General features: G+C 33.5%; 2 protein-coding genes across 4 annotated transcripts in view; one reads left to right on the plus strand and one right to left on the minus strand.

Moving 5' to 3' along the window:
• Positions 1-2,464, plus strand: part of Snx17 (sorting nexin 17) — a 73,852-nt gene extending 71,388 nt beyond the window's left edge. For both annotated transcript variants that reach the window (XM_085826571.1, XM_085826570.1), the window contains one exon: positions 724-2,464. In XM_085826571.1, the coding sequence (XP_085682697.1) occupies positions 724-822 (99 nt within the window). In that variant the 3' untranslated portion in view covers positions 823-2,464. The remainder of the gene's footprint in view (positions 1-723) is intronic.
• A 4,017-nt stretch (positions 2,465-6,481) lies between these two features.
• The window catches only part of LOC118205540 (retinaldehyde-binding protein 1-like), a 140,458-nt gene continuing 127,697 nt past the window's right edge, over positions 6,482-19,242 (minus strand). For both annotated transcript variants that reach the window (XM_085826572.1, XM_035377824.2), the window contains exons 5-6: positions 17,982-18,092; positions 6,482-8,176 (exon numbers count right to left, since the gene is read on the minus strand). In XM_085826572.1, coding sequence (XP_085682698.1) covers positions 7,976-8,176; positions 17,982-18,092 — 312 coding nt within the window. In that variant the 3' untranslated portion in view covers positions 6,482-7,975. The remainder of the gene's footprint in view (positions 8,177-17,981; positions 18,093-19,242) is intronic.

Consider the following 19,242-nt stretch of genomic DNA (forward strand, 5'->3'; position numbering starts at 1 on the left):
CGTGGATTTCAACTTCCCCAACAGTATCATTTGGCAAAATATCATTATCATTATTTAAAACATTGCTATTCCTTTCTTCTTCGTCACTAGACTCTGCAATTTCTGGGGGAACAACAGCAATATCAGTTTCATTCTGGTCATTATTAACATTATCATCATCTGTTTCTTCATGAAAAAATCTTTGAAGGGCTTCTTCTAATGTAAGATACCTCGCTCTAAAAACCAGAACATGAACCAGAACATCGAAAGGAATGAGTGAAAAAGGAGATTGACTACCCGTTTCGTGCTGACGTTGTGTCAACGCAACACCTGTTTTCCCTTTCTTCCCAACACAAACATCTGACTGATGTAATGTTCTGATTAACGGTAATCTTGACTATAAATAAATCACTCATAAAGACTGCGATTCTTTCATTAAATATTTTCAGCAAAAATACCCGGTCGAAAGTTTTGTTTAAATTTTGCTTAAAGTATGAGATTAATTATTATAAGCAAAATGATTGTTGAAGGCAAATATTTTTTTACAGAAATAATCTTCATAATATTCCCTACACAAAATCATCTGCTGGTATAAAATATCTTAGGTAGTTATATTGGTATACGCATTTATTTTGACCGTTGCGTCAACGCAACACCAGCGGCTAATGGGTTAAATCTTATCTTAAATTGATCCCTTAGAATGTCTGGTTTGTTTATTGAAATATGTTTTCTCTTTATGTGCAGGAAAAGTTTTCTTCTAAACATGTTAAGAATGGACCTTCTTCCCCGAAACCTCTAGTTGAGAATGATGCCTTCGAAGGTATTGGAGATGACGATCTGTGAAAGGAAAACAGAAAACTGATTCCATATTCAAACTTCAGCACTTGCTGGAAGCTGTTTCCACTTTTGCTGTCAGTGATTTTCGATGGGCAGCATACAGATACACAAAGATTACAATGACTATCTTTAAATGTTTTCTTTTTTTAAATTTTAAAATGTTTTTATTGAGATGAATTTTGTTTAATTTTGTAAAGATTCATTATAGGAAGTTGAATATTTTTGATTATTCAACTTCCTGAAATTTGTCTAAGTGGTTTTAGAAGTGATTTTAAAATGTGGTAACATTTAATATAAAAAGTTTTATCTGTTGTAATTTGGTTACATGTTCTATTATAAGCCAATATATAACACTACTGTTGTTTAATGTAGTGGAACGTTGAGAATACTATGTTATAAATAAAAAAGAATGAAATATGCCAAATAAGCTACATGGTTTATTCAAATAATATCATATCAAGATTTTATGGGTAACATTTTTTAATTGTTGATACAAAATGGAATTCACATAAAAAACAAGAGTGGGATTATTACATTAAATATCATTTCTTATCTTAAAAAAGGAAATAAATTTGTAATTTTTTTTTGGTTTGAAAGTCAGCTGAAATTTACATTGATAGTTTTAATGTAATTTAAATGCATTTATGCACAAGTGAATGCACAGCTTTTATGACACAGACAATGAAATTAGTTGTTTCTGTATTCTGTTCAGTGCTGATAGTATGATAAACATGATTTAAAATTGTATCAAGCTTTGAACATACAGCGCTATTCATGATTCTGTAAAACATTTAAACGAATTTTTGTAAAATAAACTACCAATTGTTTCATGACAGAGGAAGCTATTCTTAAAGTGTTTTTTTTTTTTTTTTTTTTTTTTTTTTTTTTTTTTTTTTTTTAATGAAAGACATGATTACATAGTGTCCATGATTTTCTGGTGCATTATTTTAACTGTGCAGTGATGATTTCGACAGAATTTCATAAGCTGCACCTATTTTCAATAGTATCAGTAAGTGGTATGGGAAATGCTTTCTGTGTACAGCTTCTTTATTGGGACATACGACTTAAACTTGTAATTTACCGAAGTTTATGCCAGTCTTTATGCCTGCACTCTCAGATAATTTCCAATATCATTGCAATTGTATCATCAGTATTGTGGCTCTTGTCAGATATGGTATGCAGATGTGGTCGCAGTTGATCAAAACTGGCCGATATGGAGCAACACTTTTAACTGTGGAATGAAATGGATTATTGCATAGATGTTTGTCATGTGAGGAGAGACATGTTGAACATTTGTGAAATAGATTAAAAAAGAATGAGAGAAAACTTAGTTTTATTTCAGAACATTAAAATTTGATATCACTTGAGTAGTTTATTTGTTAAGAATTTTAAAATCATGTTGCAGAATTATGAAGAACTCTGTATATTTTGTTTTCAATTCACAGTTTTTAAGTTTAATCTATTTTTAAAAGCATGAGGAAGTGTATAATAAAGTGTTAATACTATCTGTCAGCAAATAAATTATTCTGAACGTTCTATTGCATGAATTTTTAGAAATATATTGTATGGCCTGTACTACTTATTGCAAACTTTTTTGTAAATATATATATTCTTATTTTTGTAAAATAAAGTACTTTATTAGGTTTGATTTCTTTACCATTCCTTTTCATATGAAAATCAAGTAAATAAAGGTCATAGGACTGATATTTCTCTTTTGTGTACTTAGAAAAAAAAGATGAAGGGACCTGCATTTGAAAAATATTTTATTTGTTTAATTGTTTTATATTCTAGTTTTCTTAATTATTCAGTAATATTTTATTCATATATTCCGTTGCTTGTGAATAAAGTATATATATTAAACAATTTGAGAATTATTCATGTGTTTAATATTTGAAACCTTTTATTTATGAAGATGTAATCTTAAAAGAGGGAGATAATTTAACTCTGTGATTTAATGGCAAAACTTTATTAAGGCAGTGTATCTTTCTGGCCTTTTATCCACTAGATTTCACAGCAATTATATGGCAGTTTACCCAGCCTTTTTTTTTTTTTTTCTTTTTCATTTTCTTTTCTATTCGAAGAGTCAGTGATTGCGTTTAATTTTTAGCATCAGAATTGCTTCATAAAATTAGCAAAGCAACAGTCTTGTGTTTTGCATAGATTCGGTCAAAAACTCGGTTGATTTCGAGGGCAAACAGGTACAAGTAACTCTTTATCAGGAGCAAAGAAATCTGCAAGACTGGAGAGCAGCAGGTGCAGTGGTCATATTTATATCCTACAGCAGTAAAACGAACAAGAATATAGGGGAATGAAACTTTTCGCCATCAGGACGTTTTGCCGTAAATTTTGGGAGGGCTGGGTGATGGGCTGGGCTGGGTTTTCTGCATTGAAAACAAGAGTATTTCGTATATTATTACATTTTAAACATCCAACTTTTGCAAAACCAGATTTTCTGTGATGGCTGGTTTGAAGACGAAATATGGATATCAGCTAAATATCCAAAGGAGTCTCTAATTATTATTAAATTTGTTTTTAATTTAGTATTGATGACTTAAAAAAATGCATTATGCAGTACTGATACAATCCATTTTTAAGTGTATTATATCAATGTAAATATGTATTTTATCTTTTATTATATCAGAATTCTGTTGTTTTGCTTTCCTTTCAGTAAATTAATCAGTTTTTTAAATAATATTTTTTCTCTATATGATCGCACCCCCATTTAGAGTTATTATGCACCCCTAAGGGGACGCTCCCCACAGGTTGAAAATCACTGATTTAAGCCAAGGATTTTAAAGTATGAGAGTTAAAAGCTTTCAGCAGGCTCTCTCGCAGTTTACGCACCAGCTGTATACTAAGTTTATTCTGGCTTTAGCCATTTTACTAGCCGACGTTTAATGTGCATCATTTAAATTGAGGTAGTTTAAGTAGACAGGTTTGTGCAGTTTTTGACTATGTTATTTAACCTTGAATTTCACTTGTGCTATTTTAATTACCTGCATGTGGCATGAATGTTTTTTCCTTTTAGCCCAAAGGGTCATTAGGCAAGAAAGGCTATTGGTCTCGGTACGGCATTTTGCGTCGAATCAATAAAAGCATTGTATCACTTTTCAAATTGTTGCCACCAAATATTATCGCCCTGTAGCATCTGTAAAGAAATTAAGTAATGAAGAACCTACACGAATGTGTATATCTCGCATTGTGGAAGAACAGCGGTACCTAGAGCCATCAAATTTTGAATAACATAGTCCTCCATCTGAATATGTGCACCTATAAGCCCAAATTTGGAATATGTTTTATTGTCTATTTCATATTTTATAAAACGTTAGCGAATGTTTGAGTAATTAACTCAACGATTTCAAAGAGAGCAACAGGAACACTGTACAGTTAAAAAATAACAACTATCTCCAGTGCGCAAGACAGTCTATCAGAAATTCTAAATATATGCTGTTTTTAAGTATTTTGTGATATTGCTTTTAAGTGCAAAGAACATGATATTTAATAAAGATAGCACACACAATGCTTCTTTGGCCACGATATAAAATGTGAAAGCTTCACCCCTTTTTTTAGTTATTTTTATTTGGGTTGTGGACACTTAGCCAATGAGACATTTAACTGACAGCAGCTAGCTGACAGGATATTTACCGACAAGTACATTTATTCGACACGGGCATTTAACCGACACAGGCATTTAGCCGACGGTACACTTAACAGCCATTTTAGTAGCCGAGAAATCATTTAGGGGACAGGGCATTAAACTGACAAAAATTTAGCTGACAGGGGAAACCAAAAAATTCAAATAATGTTTTAGTAAAATTTCTTCATATTTATCTGGTAAAAAAAGGCTATTTCCAGAGTACCTAATGAGAAGGTTTATGAATAAGTACCATATTTTCTACCTAATTTAATGTTAAGGAAAGTATAGATTTTAAAATTGGATACAAAAGCAACCGTATTTTTGCATAGGTTTTGAAATCGGAGAGTAATCAGACAAACAGCTATAGTTTAGTCTGAAGAGTGAAACGATTTTATATGAATAGGCTAAAATGTGCTGTAGTAGTGTGTATAAAGTAAAACTAATTTTTATTTCCATCTCATATAGTTTCATACTTGTCATTTTCTTGAGAAAATTTAGCCGGTCCTGCATTTGATTTTGTAACAGACTGAACTGTTCTCTAATTTTTTAAGTTTTCTAATTGCAATCCACTTATTCATTTGTATTTCTTCATACTTAATTAATTACTTATTCATTTGTATTTCTTCATACAATTGCAGTGTACTCCATTCACAGATCTAAAGGACAACTGAACTTAAAAGATAGAGGAAACAGAAAATTATATTAAGAATGCATAGATTTTAAACCTATGTTTACTATACTGATAATTTTTCTTACTGAATTAATATGTGGCACAACACATTTTATTATTAAAAATAATGTATGTGCGTAAACGAGCAACGGCAACATTGTACGAAAAAAATTTTTTGTCTCCAGCGCATGAGACTGTGTATCGGAAACTGTAAAGATATGCTCACTTTAAAATTATTTTGCGATATTGCTGTTGAACTGAATTTTATGGTTTAAGTGTGAAGAACATGATATTTAATAAATAAAGGTAACCCACAAAACATTAAAAGAACGCCCCTTTAGATGTAACATAAAATCTGTAAGCTTTCAGTTTTTTATGTTTATAAAATTGTTTAAATCAGATATGTAGACTTCCGTTAGTTTTTCTTTTTGTCTTTTTATTTTACGCTTGCCATTTGTAGAGATTACGTTGCTGTAGTAGCGGCATGCTCGCTTGATACTGGTGGATAATTAGTTGCTTACTCGTGTCGCCATCTATCAGCACCAATGAGAAGTGCAGCAACGCACGAATTTCGTGTGTCCTTGAAGGTGATAAACGACCTTGGGATTCAACGTGGATTTCTGATATTTTAACGGCTTTGTGGCGTAATCTTGTGGCACTGCTTCTTAGTATTGCTGCAGTATTTTACTGTAAATATATTTTACTTACTTTATTCATAATAACCCAAAGGGGCATTAGCCCAGAGGACTCTTAGACTTGAAACGGCGTTTTGAGTCGAATCACTATAACCGCTGTATCGCCTTACAAATTGTTGCCACCAAATATTATTGCCCTGTATTATATTTAGAGATATTAAGTAATGAAGATTCTGCATAAGTGTGCATCACGCATTGTGAATAACGACGATACCTGAGACACCCAATTTTGAATAACATAGTCCTTCTCTCGAATATGGGCACCTGGAAGCCTGAATTTGGAATTTGTTTTATTATCTATTTGATATTTTTTTAACTTTAACGAATTTTTGATTAAGAATCTCAACGATTTTAAAGCTAGCAGTGGCAACGCTTTGTGCGGAATAAATTATTTTTATCCAGCTCGAAAGACTGTCTCGGAAATTCTAAAGATATGATGTTTTTAAATATTTTAAGCTTAAAGGGTTGTTAGCCCAAATGCTCTCGTAACGTGTATGTATATGTAAATGAAAAAAAATCGCAGTTCTGGTCGTAACATAAAATCTGAAAGCTTTCAGATTTTGTTCCATATTTTTTTACTTCCCCCCCCTCATTTTAGTTTTACACATCAATATTAATCTTAAAGCAGAATGGACTATGAAAATCATTTGGGAAAACTCAGAGTGAAAAATAATCATTTTATTACTAAATAACATTTACTTGATTAAATGAATGTTACATGTTTTATTACAAATTAAAATTGCAACGTTTGCCAATAGTCCACTTTAAATACAGCAGCAATAAATACAATAAAAGCAATAAATAAGTCCATGTGGTCCATATTCTTTGCTATTGCAGCAGTTCTTCCATTATCAAAATGCCTCTAAAAACATGCAATGGCTTCAGAGCAAAAGAGAACCAAGTCCACGTTTACATTATATTATTTTATATTGTAACTGACTTTATGAATTGAATGTCCTCGCGCTCAAACTTATATTTTTTCCCCCACCATTCGGCGCTGCGTATTTTGAATATTACTTTTCTTACTTCGTAGTTTGGGTTCACCAGTGGCCGAGGAGATAAACCTGCGGTAATGCTGGTAGTTTGTTCCGATCTTTGAATGGAATGGATGGATCTTTTAATGGATGTATGAGGTTTGGGGATTTTATATCTTAAAACGCAGGTCAGTTTTTTATATCAAGTCCTGTTAAAATTCTGTCGAACGGGCTAGTTTCCGAGTGTTTTTTTTTTTAGTTATACATAACATGAATCTGAGGATCCAAAGGTAGCATTGCTCTTAAGCAGATAGATAGAGCTAATGTGCTTTTCCTTAATCTACCCCAGAGGTTTAATATAGTCTCGGCACTGAGGGCATAAAAAGCATTGTTCTGGCTCTTGCTGCTGAAAAGGGCAGCCCATGCTGTCGGGGAGGGTATTGGTGTGTGCCATCCGAGTATGTAGTGCAGTAACCAAAAGTGGCTTTGGTAAGCCCCACAACCTTCATAATCTCCGTGGCCCCAGAATTGGTGACCTTGGGAATCCGGGGTAACTTTGAGGGGTGAGGAAAGAATTGAAATTTAGAAATCCGACTAGCACTGGAATGGGATACCAAGGGTGAGAGGCAAGGGTGACATTCTAAACTGCTCTCCGAGGAGCATTTTCGACTAATACGACGTAAAGGAGCAAGCACGAGTAGTGTCTAAAGGCGGAGCATGTATGATAAATAGTTCTTATTTTCGTAACCCGAATAATGAATCCAATCCAATTTCTCTGACGAGTTTCTCCCAGAAAGCATTCTTTGAAGATATCCCATCCCTTAAGCATGCTTTTCATGTTGAGTTATTTCGGTCCAGCCTCTTGTGTGAATATATACTAGCTCTGAATGAATGGTACATGTACATTAGTTGCTGAGTTAATGCTCATATCTTTCAACAGATAGTTAATAGAATAATTATTACAGTTTCATTTCTGTATAAATCTCATAAGCAAGCACAGTCAGTATGTGTGATTCAAGGCAATTTTATTCTTTTTTGGATTCACTTTTAATATTTGTGATTGCATCCTAACAACATTTTGGACTTGGTTAACTGTGTTTCTGAATCCTTCCTGTCTTAGCGCGTTCGAAATTGACCATGATGCATTGGTAATATCAGGAATTTCATAGTTGCACCCAGTGGATCAAACGTCATGGACCTTGTGGTTTTCTTTGGCGGGAAACCCAAACTTGCGATTGAAGTTAAAGTACTGTTCCTTGTCCAGTACCATTTGTGCCATCTCTTGACAATCGGAAGGCGGCATAACGCCTCCATACTCTATCGGAAGAATGCTGGGATCCACAAACTGATGCAATTCTTTCATATCTGTGCTCAGTATTTTCACCTATGAAGAAGATGAAAGGAATTATTTTAATAGTTTTCATTTGTTGGTTTAAATAGAAAATGAATTTTAAGTCGTATGAGAAAAGTTGCTTAGTTTCGCATCTTTAAAGTTTTTTTTTTATTAACTTTCAACTTAAGAACAACAAGATTAATTTAGAAAAATAATCTTAAAAAAATGGCAGTCTCAAAATATTAGGATAGATTTCAGACACATTTCTCTTCGCGGAACACTTTTTAAAAAGGACACTAGAGTAAATTCGGATTTTTAGTTATAATAAATGATAACACATATATAAATTAAATGAAAACGCAGATACAAGTTAATGCAAATATAAGCTAACACAGATATAAGTCACATTCTTGATGATGATGCCTTCGTGGTGTAACTGGAAGCACGCTCGGAGAGTATTCGGAAGTTCCGGAAGTCGAATTCCGATGAGGACACTGTACATTTGTCACTTTCATGTATCGGTATAACCTTAATGACTCAGGAAGCGGAGCCCTAATTAAAATATGGTGGATTATAATTCGTCACCTCCATTATTTGGAGACTAGGTGCCCTCATTCCCAGTCGCCCTAAAAGGATACTCCATTTATTCTAAAATTAATCACAAAATTGAAGCCAAGGAAATGTTAGCAAAATGCCGTCATGGCCACCATACAGCGTACGGGTACGAAACATATTGTTAAATAAAATTACACTGAATTTGAAAGCAAATGTCAATGTCCGCAGGCTCAAAGTATTTTTAGGCACAATTTGTATAACACACCATTGAAACTTCGAATAATGGTTTAGATTTTACATGGCATAGCTTTGTGTTATAGTTACTATTTACAGATTTTCACGCACACTGAGGGGGAAAAAAAAAGAGTACTGTTCTATATCTCCCGTTCTAAAGGACCAATTGACAAACTCCAAATTGCATGTCTCGAAAGCGCGACTTATGATATATATTAGATTTAAATATAGCATTGTTCTAACATAGGTATTTTGACATAAAATCGGGCTCTTTATGAAATTACATACCAATTTTTCTGAAATTACATACCATATTTCGATTCTAAGACTCAAATTATGCCTAGATATTAAATTTTGTAAAATTTGGTATGAAATTTACTGAGAAATTCAAAAGTTTATCTTGGCGTAAATTTTCAGTTTGCGCCAAGAATAATTCACTTGGCGCACTTTTCAATATATGGCAACCAATTTACCTTTCCTTCCATTATGCAGGACCGGAAAAAAAGGCACCTCGTTCCTACCTTTTTACATTGTGCATGAGCGGAAGAGTAATTTTAGCAAAGTTTGTAAACCAAATTTGACGTTTTAACGCTTTCAACAAATATGCCAAATTTCAAAACGCGCCAATATATAAATTCACGTATATCTTCGGAAATTTGGAATAAAAACTTGTAATTTTTTGCAGGTGTGCTTAGAAATACGTCTACTTTAAGATGATGGTAAAATTATTATATATTATATTTCAAAATGTTTTTTTGAAAAATTAAAAAAAATATTTTAAAATACAAATTTTAAAAATAAATCATAAAACATGGGTAAATTTTATTTGGAATGTACGTGAATTTCGAAATGTGAATGAAGAATCAAATAAGCTTAAGAAAAAGAGGAGAGATTAATAAATATATACCAAACTCAAATAACATTGAGGAGCTGAAATTTTGAGAGCTAATTTTTTTAAAACTACTCGAATAAAAATTTAAAAATTTAAATCTTCCTTTAATCCTTAAAAAATTTAAATCTGATGCTTTGTATTGCTCCTTTCCAATTTGTCTTGTTTTGCATATTTGTTTTATTTTTGTGTGCTTCTTATTTATTAACCCCTTCGCGCCGACCGTCACGTATACGTGCCAGCAACGAACGCACTTACCTACCGGCCGACACGCAGGCGTGCCAGAGGATTGTTCCATTCTCTACCGACTGTCACGTATTTGTGCCAGTACTTTGGAACGTTTTTCAAACTATAATTTCTGCCACAAGATGGCACTGTATGTCCATATGGTTTCAGATACATGTAAATTAGACCTTCTACTCGAAATGAGAGAAGCATGACTCTCATACACGTGTTTTTGATTATATAAACAAACGGGGAACTAAATGTTTCCGAATGGCGTGATTTATGACGTCTCTTTAAATCGCACTTTATTCGCAAGTGGTAGTTGTTTATTGTAAGTAGAAGTTTTATATGTGCTAAAGCGTTGAGTATTTCCGTTTACAGTTCAGTTTTTAGAAAATAATTAGATCTTGTTAGACGTGAATTCTTTCTGTGTTTACCGTTTCAATGTCGAAGCGTCAAAAATGTTTAACAGAGCATGAAATAGCAGAAATGATGCAAAATATATCAGATATTGATTCTGAAATTCTGATATTGATTCTGAAAGATTAACTGAAAGACATTTTCCAAAACTTTGTTCAGAAGAGACTGATAAGAAAATGAGACGACGATGCTTCGTTTGTTCACATTCCCGGAAAAATCCTCCAAAACGGCAAATGAGTTATTACGAGTTCAAGGAATGTAACGTAGGACTGTGTGTAGATCCCTGTTTTAAAATTTTTCATACGAAAAGAGAATTTTAAGTAGTACTTTAACGAATTTTTGATGAACTAACACAACGATTTCAAAGCGGGGAATGGCAACGTTGTACAGAAAAAAAAATTATCTCCAGTGCGCCATCGGAATGTGTATCGGAAATTCTAAAAATATGCTCATTTTGAAATGATTTTGCGATATTGCTGTTGAGGTTGTAATATCTTGTTATTTAATAAATAATAAATATAATAATAGTAATTGTTGAAGTGGCAACGCCTTATTTGTATTATGTAACCGTTGCTCAGCAACGTGAGCAATTGTTTTAAAATTGGATTCTAAAGTTTTTACCAGCTAGTATTTGTACGAAAATGTTGCCACAAAATAATTTTCTTCAAATTATCTATCTCCGTAAAATAAAAATAAAATTTATGTTCTACTAAGAAGATTATCTGTTTTGTCAATTACTACAAAATACATTACAAAGTGAATTTTATGGTTTAAGTGCGAAAAACATGATATTTAATAAGTAAAGTTAACGCACATAGTGTAAAAAAAAAAAAAAAAAAAAAAAAAAAAAAAAAGCTTCTTTGACGTTATATAAAATATGAAACCTTTGAGATTTTATTTATTTTTACTTCCTTGTACGAAGTAAAAAGGAAGTATTGTAATCGCGAAAAGTTTCAGGCGGCATATATCAACGAAAATATCCATTTTGACCGCTATCGAATGCAATTTAACGATGTTTTTGCGTGATATCTGTACGTAAGGACAGAATAAAAAACTCTTTTCCTCCAAAAAAATTATAAAACTGTTTTAAAATTAATTCTGAAGAGAATTTTTCGTGGCGTCTGTACGAACGTACGTACCTCGCATAACTCAAAAACGAGTAGCCTCAGAACGTTGAAATTTTGTATATAGGACTTCTATAACATATAAATGTGCACCTCGCATTTTGGTTGCAATCAGCCGCGCCAAACGTATATAAATATATTTATATGTATATTCACTCTGTTACCCGGCTCAGTGATCTCAGTTTCTTTATTCTTATATGCTTATAAATTGTACAATTTTTGCTTTAAAAATGATTGAATTGTGTTGTTCTTATCTTCCGGTTAAGGTTTTTATGGCTTTAGTAAATCTGTATGCAATAATTTTAGAATTATCAACGATTCTAAAGTTGTTTAAGTGCCGCTAATCCTAATAATTTTTTTGATGGCGGTCATTGCTTGTTTACATATGAAACAGCAGAGTAATGGATTTGTTGCCAATCTAGAGAAACGTAGCTTCGCAACAACAAAATGCCTTCATTTATTATTGCGAATTAAATCGTGTTTAACCCCTTCGCGCCGACTGTCACGTATACGTGCCAGCAACGAACGCACTTACCTACCGGCCGACACGCAGGCGTGCCAGAGGATTGTTCCATTCTCTACTGACTGTCACGTATTTGTGCCAGTACTTTGGAACGTTTTTCAAACTATAATTTCTGCCACAAGATGGCACTGTATGTCCATATGATTTCAGATACATGTAAATTAGACCTTCTACTCGAAATGAGAGAAGCATGACTCACATACACGTGTTTTTGATTATATAAACAAACGGGGAACTAAATGTTTCCGAATGGCGTGATTTATGACGTCTCTTTAAATCGCACTTTATTCGCAAGTGGTAGTTGTTTATTGTAAGTAGAAGTTTTATATGTGCTAAAGCGTTGAGTATTTCCGTTTACAGTTCAGTTTTTAGAAAATAATTAGATCTTGTTAGACGTGAATTCTTTCTGTTTTTACCGTTTCAATGTCGAAGCGTCAAAAATGTTTAACAGAGCATGAAATAGCAGAAATGATGCAAAATATATCAGATATTGATTCTGAAATTCTGATATTGATTCTGAAAGATTAACTGAAAGACATTTTCCAAAACTTTGTTCAGAAGAGACTGATAAGAAAATGAGACGACGATGCTTCGTTTGTTCACATTCCCGGAAAAATCCTCCAAAACGGCAAATGAGTTATTACGAGTTCAAGGAATGTAACGTAGGACTGTGTGTAGATCCCTGTTTTAAAATTTTTCATACGAAAAGAGAATTTTAAGTAGTACTTTAACGAATTTTTGATGAACTAACACAACGATTTCAAAGCGGGGAATGGCAACGTTGTACAGAAAAAAAAATTATCTCCAGTGCGCCATCGGAATGTGTATCGGAAATTCTAAAAATATGCTCATTTTAAAATGATTTTGCGATATTGCTGTTGAGGTTGTAATATCTTGTTATTTAATAAATAATAAATATAATAATAATAATTGTTGAAGTGGCAACGCCTTATTTGTATTATGTAACCGTTGCTCAGCAACGTGAGCAATTGTTTTAAAATTAGGATTCTGAAGTTTTTACCAGCTAGTATTTGTACGAAAATGTTGCCACAAAATAATTTTCTTCAAATTATCTATCTCCGTAAAATAAAAATAAAATTTATGTTCTACTAAGAAGATTATCTGTTTTGTCAATTACTACAAAATACATTACAAAGTGAATTTTATGGTTTAAGTGCGAAAAACATGATATTTAATAAGTAAAGTTAACGCACAAAGTGTAAAAAAAAAAAAAAAAAAAAAAAAAAAGCTTCTTTGGACGTTATATAAAATATGAAACCTTTGAGATTTTATTTATTTTTACTTCCTTGTACGAAGTAAAAAGGAAGTATTGTAATCGCGAAAAGTTTCAGGCAGCATATATCAACGAAAATATCCATTTTGACCGCTATCGAATGCAATTTAACGATGTTTTTGCGTGATATCTGTACGTAAGGACAGAATAAAAAACTCTTTTCCTCCAAAAAAATTATAAAACTGTTTTAAAATGAATTCTGAAGAGAATTTTTCGTGGCGTCTGTACGAACGTACGTACCTCGCATAACTCAAAAACGAGTAGCCTCAGAACGTTGAAATTTTGTATATAGGACTTCTATAACATATAAATGTGCACCTCGCATTTTGGTTGCAATCGGCCGCGCCAAACGTATATAAATATATTTATATGTATATTCACTCTGTTACCCGGCTCAGTGATCTCAGTTTCTTTATTCTTATATGCTTATAAATTGTACAATTTTTGCTTTAAAAATGATTGAATTGTGTTGTTCTTATCTTCCGGTTAAGGTTTTTATGGCTTTAGTAAATCTGTATGCAATATTTTTAGAATTATCAGCGATTTTAAAGTTGTTTAAGTGCCGCTAATCCTAATAATTTTTTTGATGGCGGTCATTGCTTGTTTACATATGAAACAGCAGAGTAATGGATTTGTTGCCAATCTAGAGAAACGTAGCTTCGCAACAACAAAATGCCTTCATTTATTATTGCGAATTAAATCGTGCTTAACCCCTTCGCGCCGACTGTCACGTATACGTGCCAGCAACGAACGCACTTACCTACCGGCCGACACGCAGGCGTGCCAGAGGATTGTTCCATTCTCTACTGACTGTCACGTATTTGTGCCAGTACTTTGGAACGTTTTTCAAACTATAATTTCTGCCACAAGATGGCACTGTATGTCCATATGATTTCAGATGCATGTAAATTAGACCTTCTACTCGAAATGAGAGAAGCATGACTCACATACACGTGTTTTTGATTATATAAACAAACGGGAAACTAAATGTTTCCGAATGGCGTGATTTATGACGTCTCTTTAAATCGCACTTTATTCGCACGTGGTAGTTGTTTATTGTAAGTAGAAGTTTTATATGTGCTAAAGCGTTGAGTATTTCCGTTTACAGTTCAGTTTTTAGAAAATAATTAGATCTTGTTAGACGTGAATTCTTTCTGTTTTTACCGTTTCAATGTCGAAGCGTCAAAAATGTTTAACAGAGCATGAAATAGTAGAAATGATGCAAAATATATCAGATATTGATTCTGAAATTCTGATATTGATTCTGAAAGATTAGCTGAAAGACATTTTCCAAAACTTTGTTCAGAAGAGACTGATAAGAAAATGAGACGACGATGCTTCGTTTGTTCACATTCCCGGAAAAATCCTCCAAAACGGCAAATGAGTTATTACGAGTTCAAGGAATGTAACGTAGGACTGTGTGTAGATCACTGTTTTAAAATTTTTCATACGAAAAGAGAATTTTATGTAATATATTTAGTTTTCAGATGTATAATGTTAAAAGTCATAAAATGGTGAGTAATTAAAATAAAATGTGTAAAATATGCATTTAAACAAGAAATAAGGTAATTAAAGTATATATATAAAAATATTTATAAAGCATAAGCCGTTTAAATACTCTATAGAGCATTATTAAACAATGCGTTGATACTTCGGAAATTTCATGGATTTAGGCTTAGTAGCAAAAAAGCCCCCGGCCCTGGAGAGACGCTCGCGTAAGACACTGCCGGCCTCAGCGATAAGCGCGCGTTTTCGCTACCCGGCTCGAAGGGGTTAACAAGCTTGGTATGATCGAGGCGAACTAGATTGGTTATAAAGTCTTCATTGACAAGGAGGACCGTGTCGTCCTGCAAGTCAAACCAACGGCAACGTCTTAGGGCAAGCTATTAGAAAGTACTGGTAAGTGCTATTTCTGTAACAAGCCCACCGCTTCACGCGTTGAAAGCTTGTAGGGTTTATATTTATTTTAACTAACATGTATTTTAAGTTTAAGCTATCTTTCCTGTCAAGACTTTACTTTCCCCTAGAATTGCCAATGCCAGAGTATGTAAATTGTAGTAGAACGCGCAGTCTATTCAAATTTTAGCAGAAGTAAGTTCAGTTTAAATAGAAGGGAAACGAGACTGTATGGGTGCTTCTTGAATCGCTAACGTGAAGGTTGCTAGGTAGAAATTTAAGAACCGCGCGTTTCGGCCTGTGTGCCTATCTCGGCAGTTCGTTGAATCTTTCAGTAAGCTTGCTGAATCTCAGCTGTATTTTAGAACGCGGTTAAGTTAGTTACGATTTCAGAACCTCGTAGGTAGTGATCTAGTTGTTTATTCATCCTGTCATTAATTTTTAGTTTCACAGTTCTGTTTTAGCTGTTACACAGCTGTTATTTCTAAAGTGGAATAAAAAGGGATTTAAACCCTTCTTACGAGTTTGTGTAATTTACAGTTCATAGCAGTCACTACCATAGTTGCTGACAAGTTGGGGGCACGCAACACTACAAGCTCAAAAGCATGGAACAGAAACACTTAAAAAAAAAAATAAAAAAATAAAAAAAAAAAAAAAAATGCATTCTGCATGTATTTGGCTGCTAATGTAAATCATCTTGTGTCGAGCTATGTTACTAAATTTATTACTTGCGTGAATTTAAGTACACTGTTTTATGTTTTCTTTTTAAAATTCGTTTCACGAGTTGTTTTAAATTATGTTAAATACAAACAAAGCTGATAATATTTCGTTGTTCTCTATGATTAGTTTCAAATCTTTTAGCGGAACGTTTACTCGCTATTTGCGGTACAGCATTGTTCGGGGAAACACAGTTTGGGAAACTTTGGGATAGATTTTGAAACTTCTGAGAGGGTTATTTTACTTTACGTAAAATACTGCTGCCAAATAATAGAAATGCAAGTAAATCTTTACTTTTAAATAAAACTCGGTGAAAGAAATCACTGTTAGCAGTTCTAACATTTGCTTTTCCATTTCTTATTTCTTTTAATAGCATAAAATGACATAAATAGGAGAAATATTAGAAAACTATAATTAGAATATCATGTATTTACAAGTAAATGCTTTAATGTGAAAGTAGAAATTAAGTTCAATACGACAGGGATAAAAAGTAAAAAAGAAGCTTCTACTTTGCAGCAAAATAAAAGTAAAAACACTAAAAGTTACAATTCTAATAACAAACTAAAAAAAAAATATTGTTTTAATGGAATTATATTTTAAAATCTGAAAGTTTATCTAGGCTTAGAATCGGGAAAGCAGTTTGATTTTAAATATTTGTTAGCTGTTCTGGTTAATCTTCGGATTATGGTAACTTGGAGATTTTTTGGCGAAAATTTGGCGACCAACCCTGCTACAGCAACCTGCTATTTTTTTCTAGACAATTGTTTTCACAAAGTAAAGGCATTTTTTTTTTTTTTTTTTTTTTTTTTTTTTTTTTTTACTCAAATTTTTTTTTTTTCCCAACAATCTGCTAGCCGAATTACGCTTATGCTAGAACTTTTATGGAACAAAAGTGCTTAATCATGACGAAGATTAGGTGCGAAATTGGGAGAAAGTGCAGAATCGCGCACTGCTTGCCGCGTTTTTAAGAATTGCACATACACGGTATCATCCATGTATACGTCGACCTATTTTCACTTAAAAATACATTAACAGAATTGCACAAAAAATGGCATTGCGCACACTCTTGACTTTATCCATGTACACTGCTAAAGTCCTAGCTAGTAACCTTTATCACCTTACCAAAATGTCGCCAAACTACCTGTTACCATATTCCAAAGATTAGCCGCTGTTCTCTGATAACGATGTAAAAGCATATCAAAATCCTTTTTTTTTTTAATCGTCCTTCATTCTGTATTTGAAGAATTTATATTTTAATTTTATTTCCAAGAAAAAGCCGTCAAGGCGGCTTAGTCGATAGGGGAGCCTACTGCAATACCGAAGGGTCCGAGTTCGAATCCTGGAGAACATTGGTTTTAACTGTATGTTACTTCATAGGAGGTAACGGGGCCCAACTAGTAGGTGCTTTCATAACAAAGTAGCCACCACTTCCGGCCTTAGTAGTAGCCAAGCTTGAGTCGGATAAACGGCCACTAACGGGGAAAAGCAAAAACAAAAAATCCAAGCAAAAATTTCTTTTTACTTGCTGTCCATAAGTCTAGGTCTGTTCTGAAACAAATAAGATGAGTACAAACTTTTCTTCGTATTCTAAATATCCAAAATTGTTTACAAATTAGATACCGTTAAGCCGCCCAGACGGTGCAGTGGTTATGCGAGCCTACTACGATACCGAAGGACCTGGGTTCGAATCCCGGAGAAGTGTCTGTCTCCTTTTAAGAGACAACGGTGGCCCTATGTTCGGTGTCTGCACAATAAAATGGCCACCACTTCTGGCTTTAAGTGTGGTAACTGCCCGCTATTAGATAAAAAGAACTAACTCGACTGTTATTTTTTTGATTTGATCTATCTTTACATTCATGATCGTCTACGATAAAGGATAAGGAACACATTTTGACATCAGGAATCTGTAAAAATTGGCAACATTAAGGAAAAAAAAAAAAAAAAAAAAAAAAAAAAAAAAAAAAAAAAAAAGAATTTACCCTGTTTCTGAATTTTTCTTTCAACAATGGTTTGAAAAGGCCCCAAGTAGTGTTTACAAGTTGCAGACAGTTAACACAGTATGCAATCTTGAATCTGGCAGGAAAACGGTCCTGAAAAATAATTAAGAAAGAAACATTATTAAAAAGAATTATATACACATTAAAATATTTATAATAATTCACCACGAAGTTATATGAAAATATTTGCCTTTAAGAGGGATTAATCTGACTAATATTTATTCAGCGATTCACTTATAATAATGAGAATATAATAAAATTGCTTAAAAATATTTGTAGTCTTGCATCAGTCAATTAGCGACTTGCGTGACCTATTTACTATCTAAAATGGCGATTCTCAAAATGTGAGTTGTGACTATTATTAGGGAGCGAATATTTTACAATATTTTTTTAATGTGTATATGTAAGATATAATGAAATACGATGGCTATGTTAAGGAATAATTGGCGACCTTAAAGTTGACTATTCTAAATTTTACGTTCTCCCCCTGAGTTCATCCTTTCTCCCAAATTCGAGATCTTTCCAAATTACATAACACGGCTTGAAAGGAACTGAAACCTAAAATTAACCAATCGCGGTTAGTTTTACATATGCACCTACGTAGTATAAATACTGGTTGCGAGTAATGACGCCTTCCATTTTCTTGACTTCTGCCATGCAAACGACTCTGCGCCGCTTATACTTTCTTCTTTAAGATGCTTACGTCGTACTTTTAAAACCCGTGTACATAAAGATTACCGCATTTAACTAGGATTGAATAAATAAATGTCTTGTCTACCAAACTGATCTGATGTGCATTATCCTGGAATAAAAAAAAGGTATGTTTCGAAACGGCCACGCCTGGAAGTTGGTTTATGCATACATCTGTCTAACTAGGTTTAGGGTTGCCATAAAATAGCAAGAAGGCGGGTTGCCCCATTTGGCGAGAAATCGCCCATTTGGCGGCAAAATTGGCGATATACCATGGACGGATGGAGAACCTTCTGGAACGAATTGTTACCGGTTTAGCCCAGAATGTTCTCGAACACAAGTCGAAAGCTATATAAACCCTGTTAGCCCGCAGTGTGTGTGTGTGTGCCTCGTCTAGCAAGCTGATAGTCAGTCATTGAGCGAGTGTCTCGAAGTCTAGCGCCGAATTGGTCGTCGAGTGCATCGAGAGAGTCTTTTAGTGCATCGCGAATTAGTGCATCGTCGAGTTTTGTCTTAGACTGTGCTGAGTCGAGAGCTAAACTCTTGTGTATCG

This window comes from Stegodyphus dumicola, chromosome 11 (genome assembly GCF_044657685.1).
Source record: "Stegodyphus dumicola isolate Sdum_Otavi_A_Nest chromosome 11, ASM4465768v1".
NCBI classification, from domain to species: Eukaryota; Metazoa; Arthropoda; class Arachnida; order Araneae; family Eresidae; genus Stegodyphus; species Stegodyphus dumicola.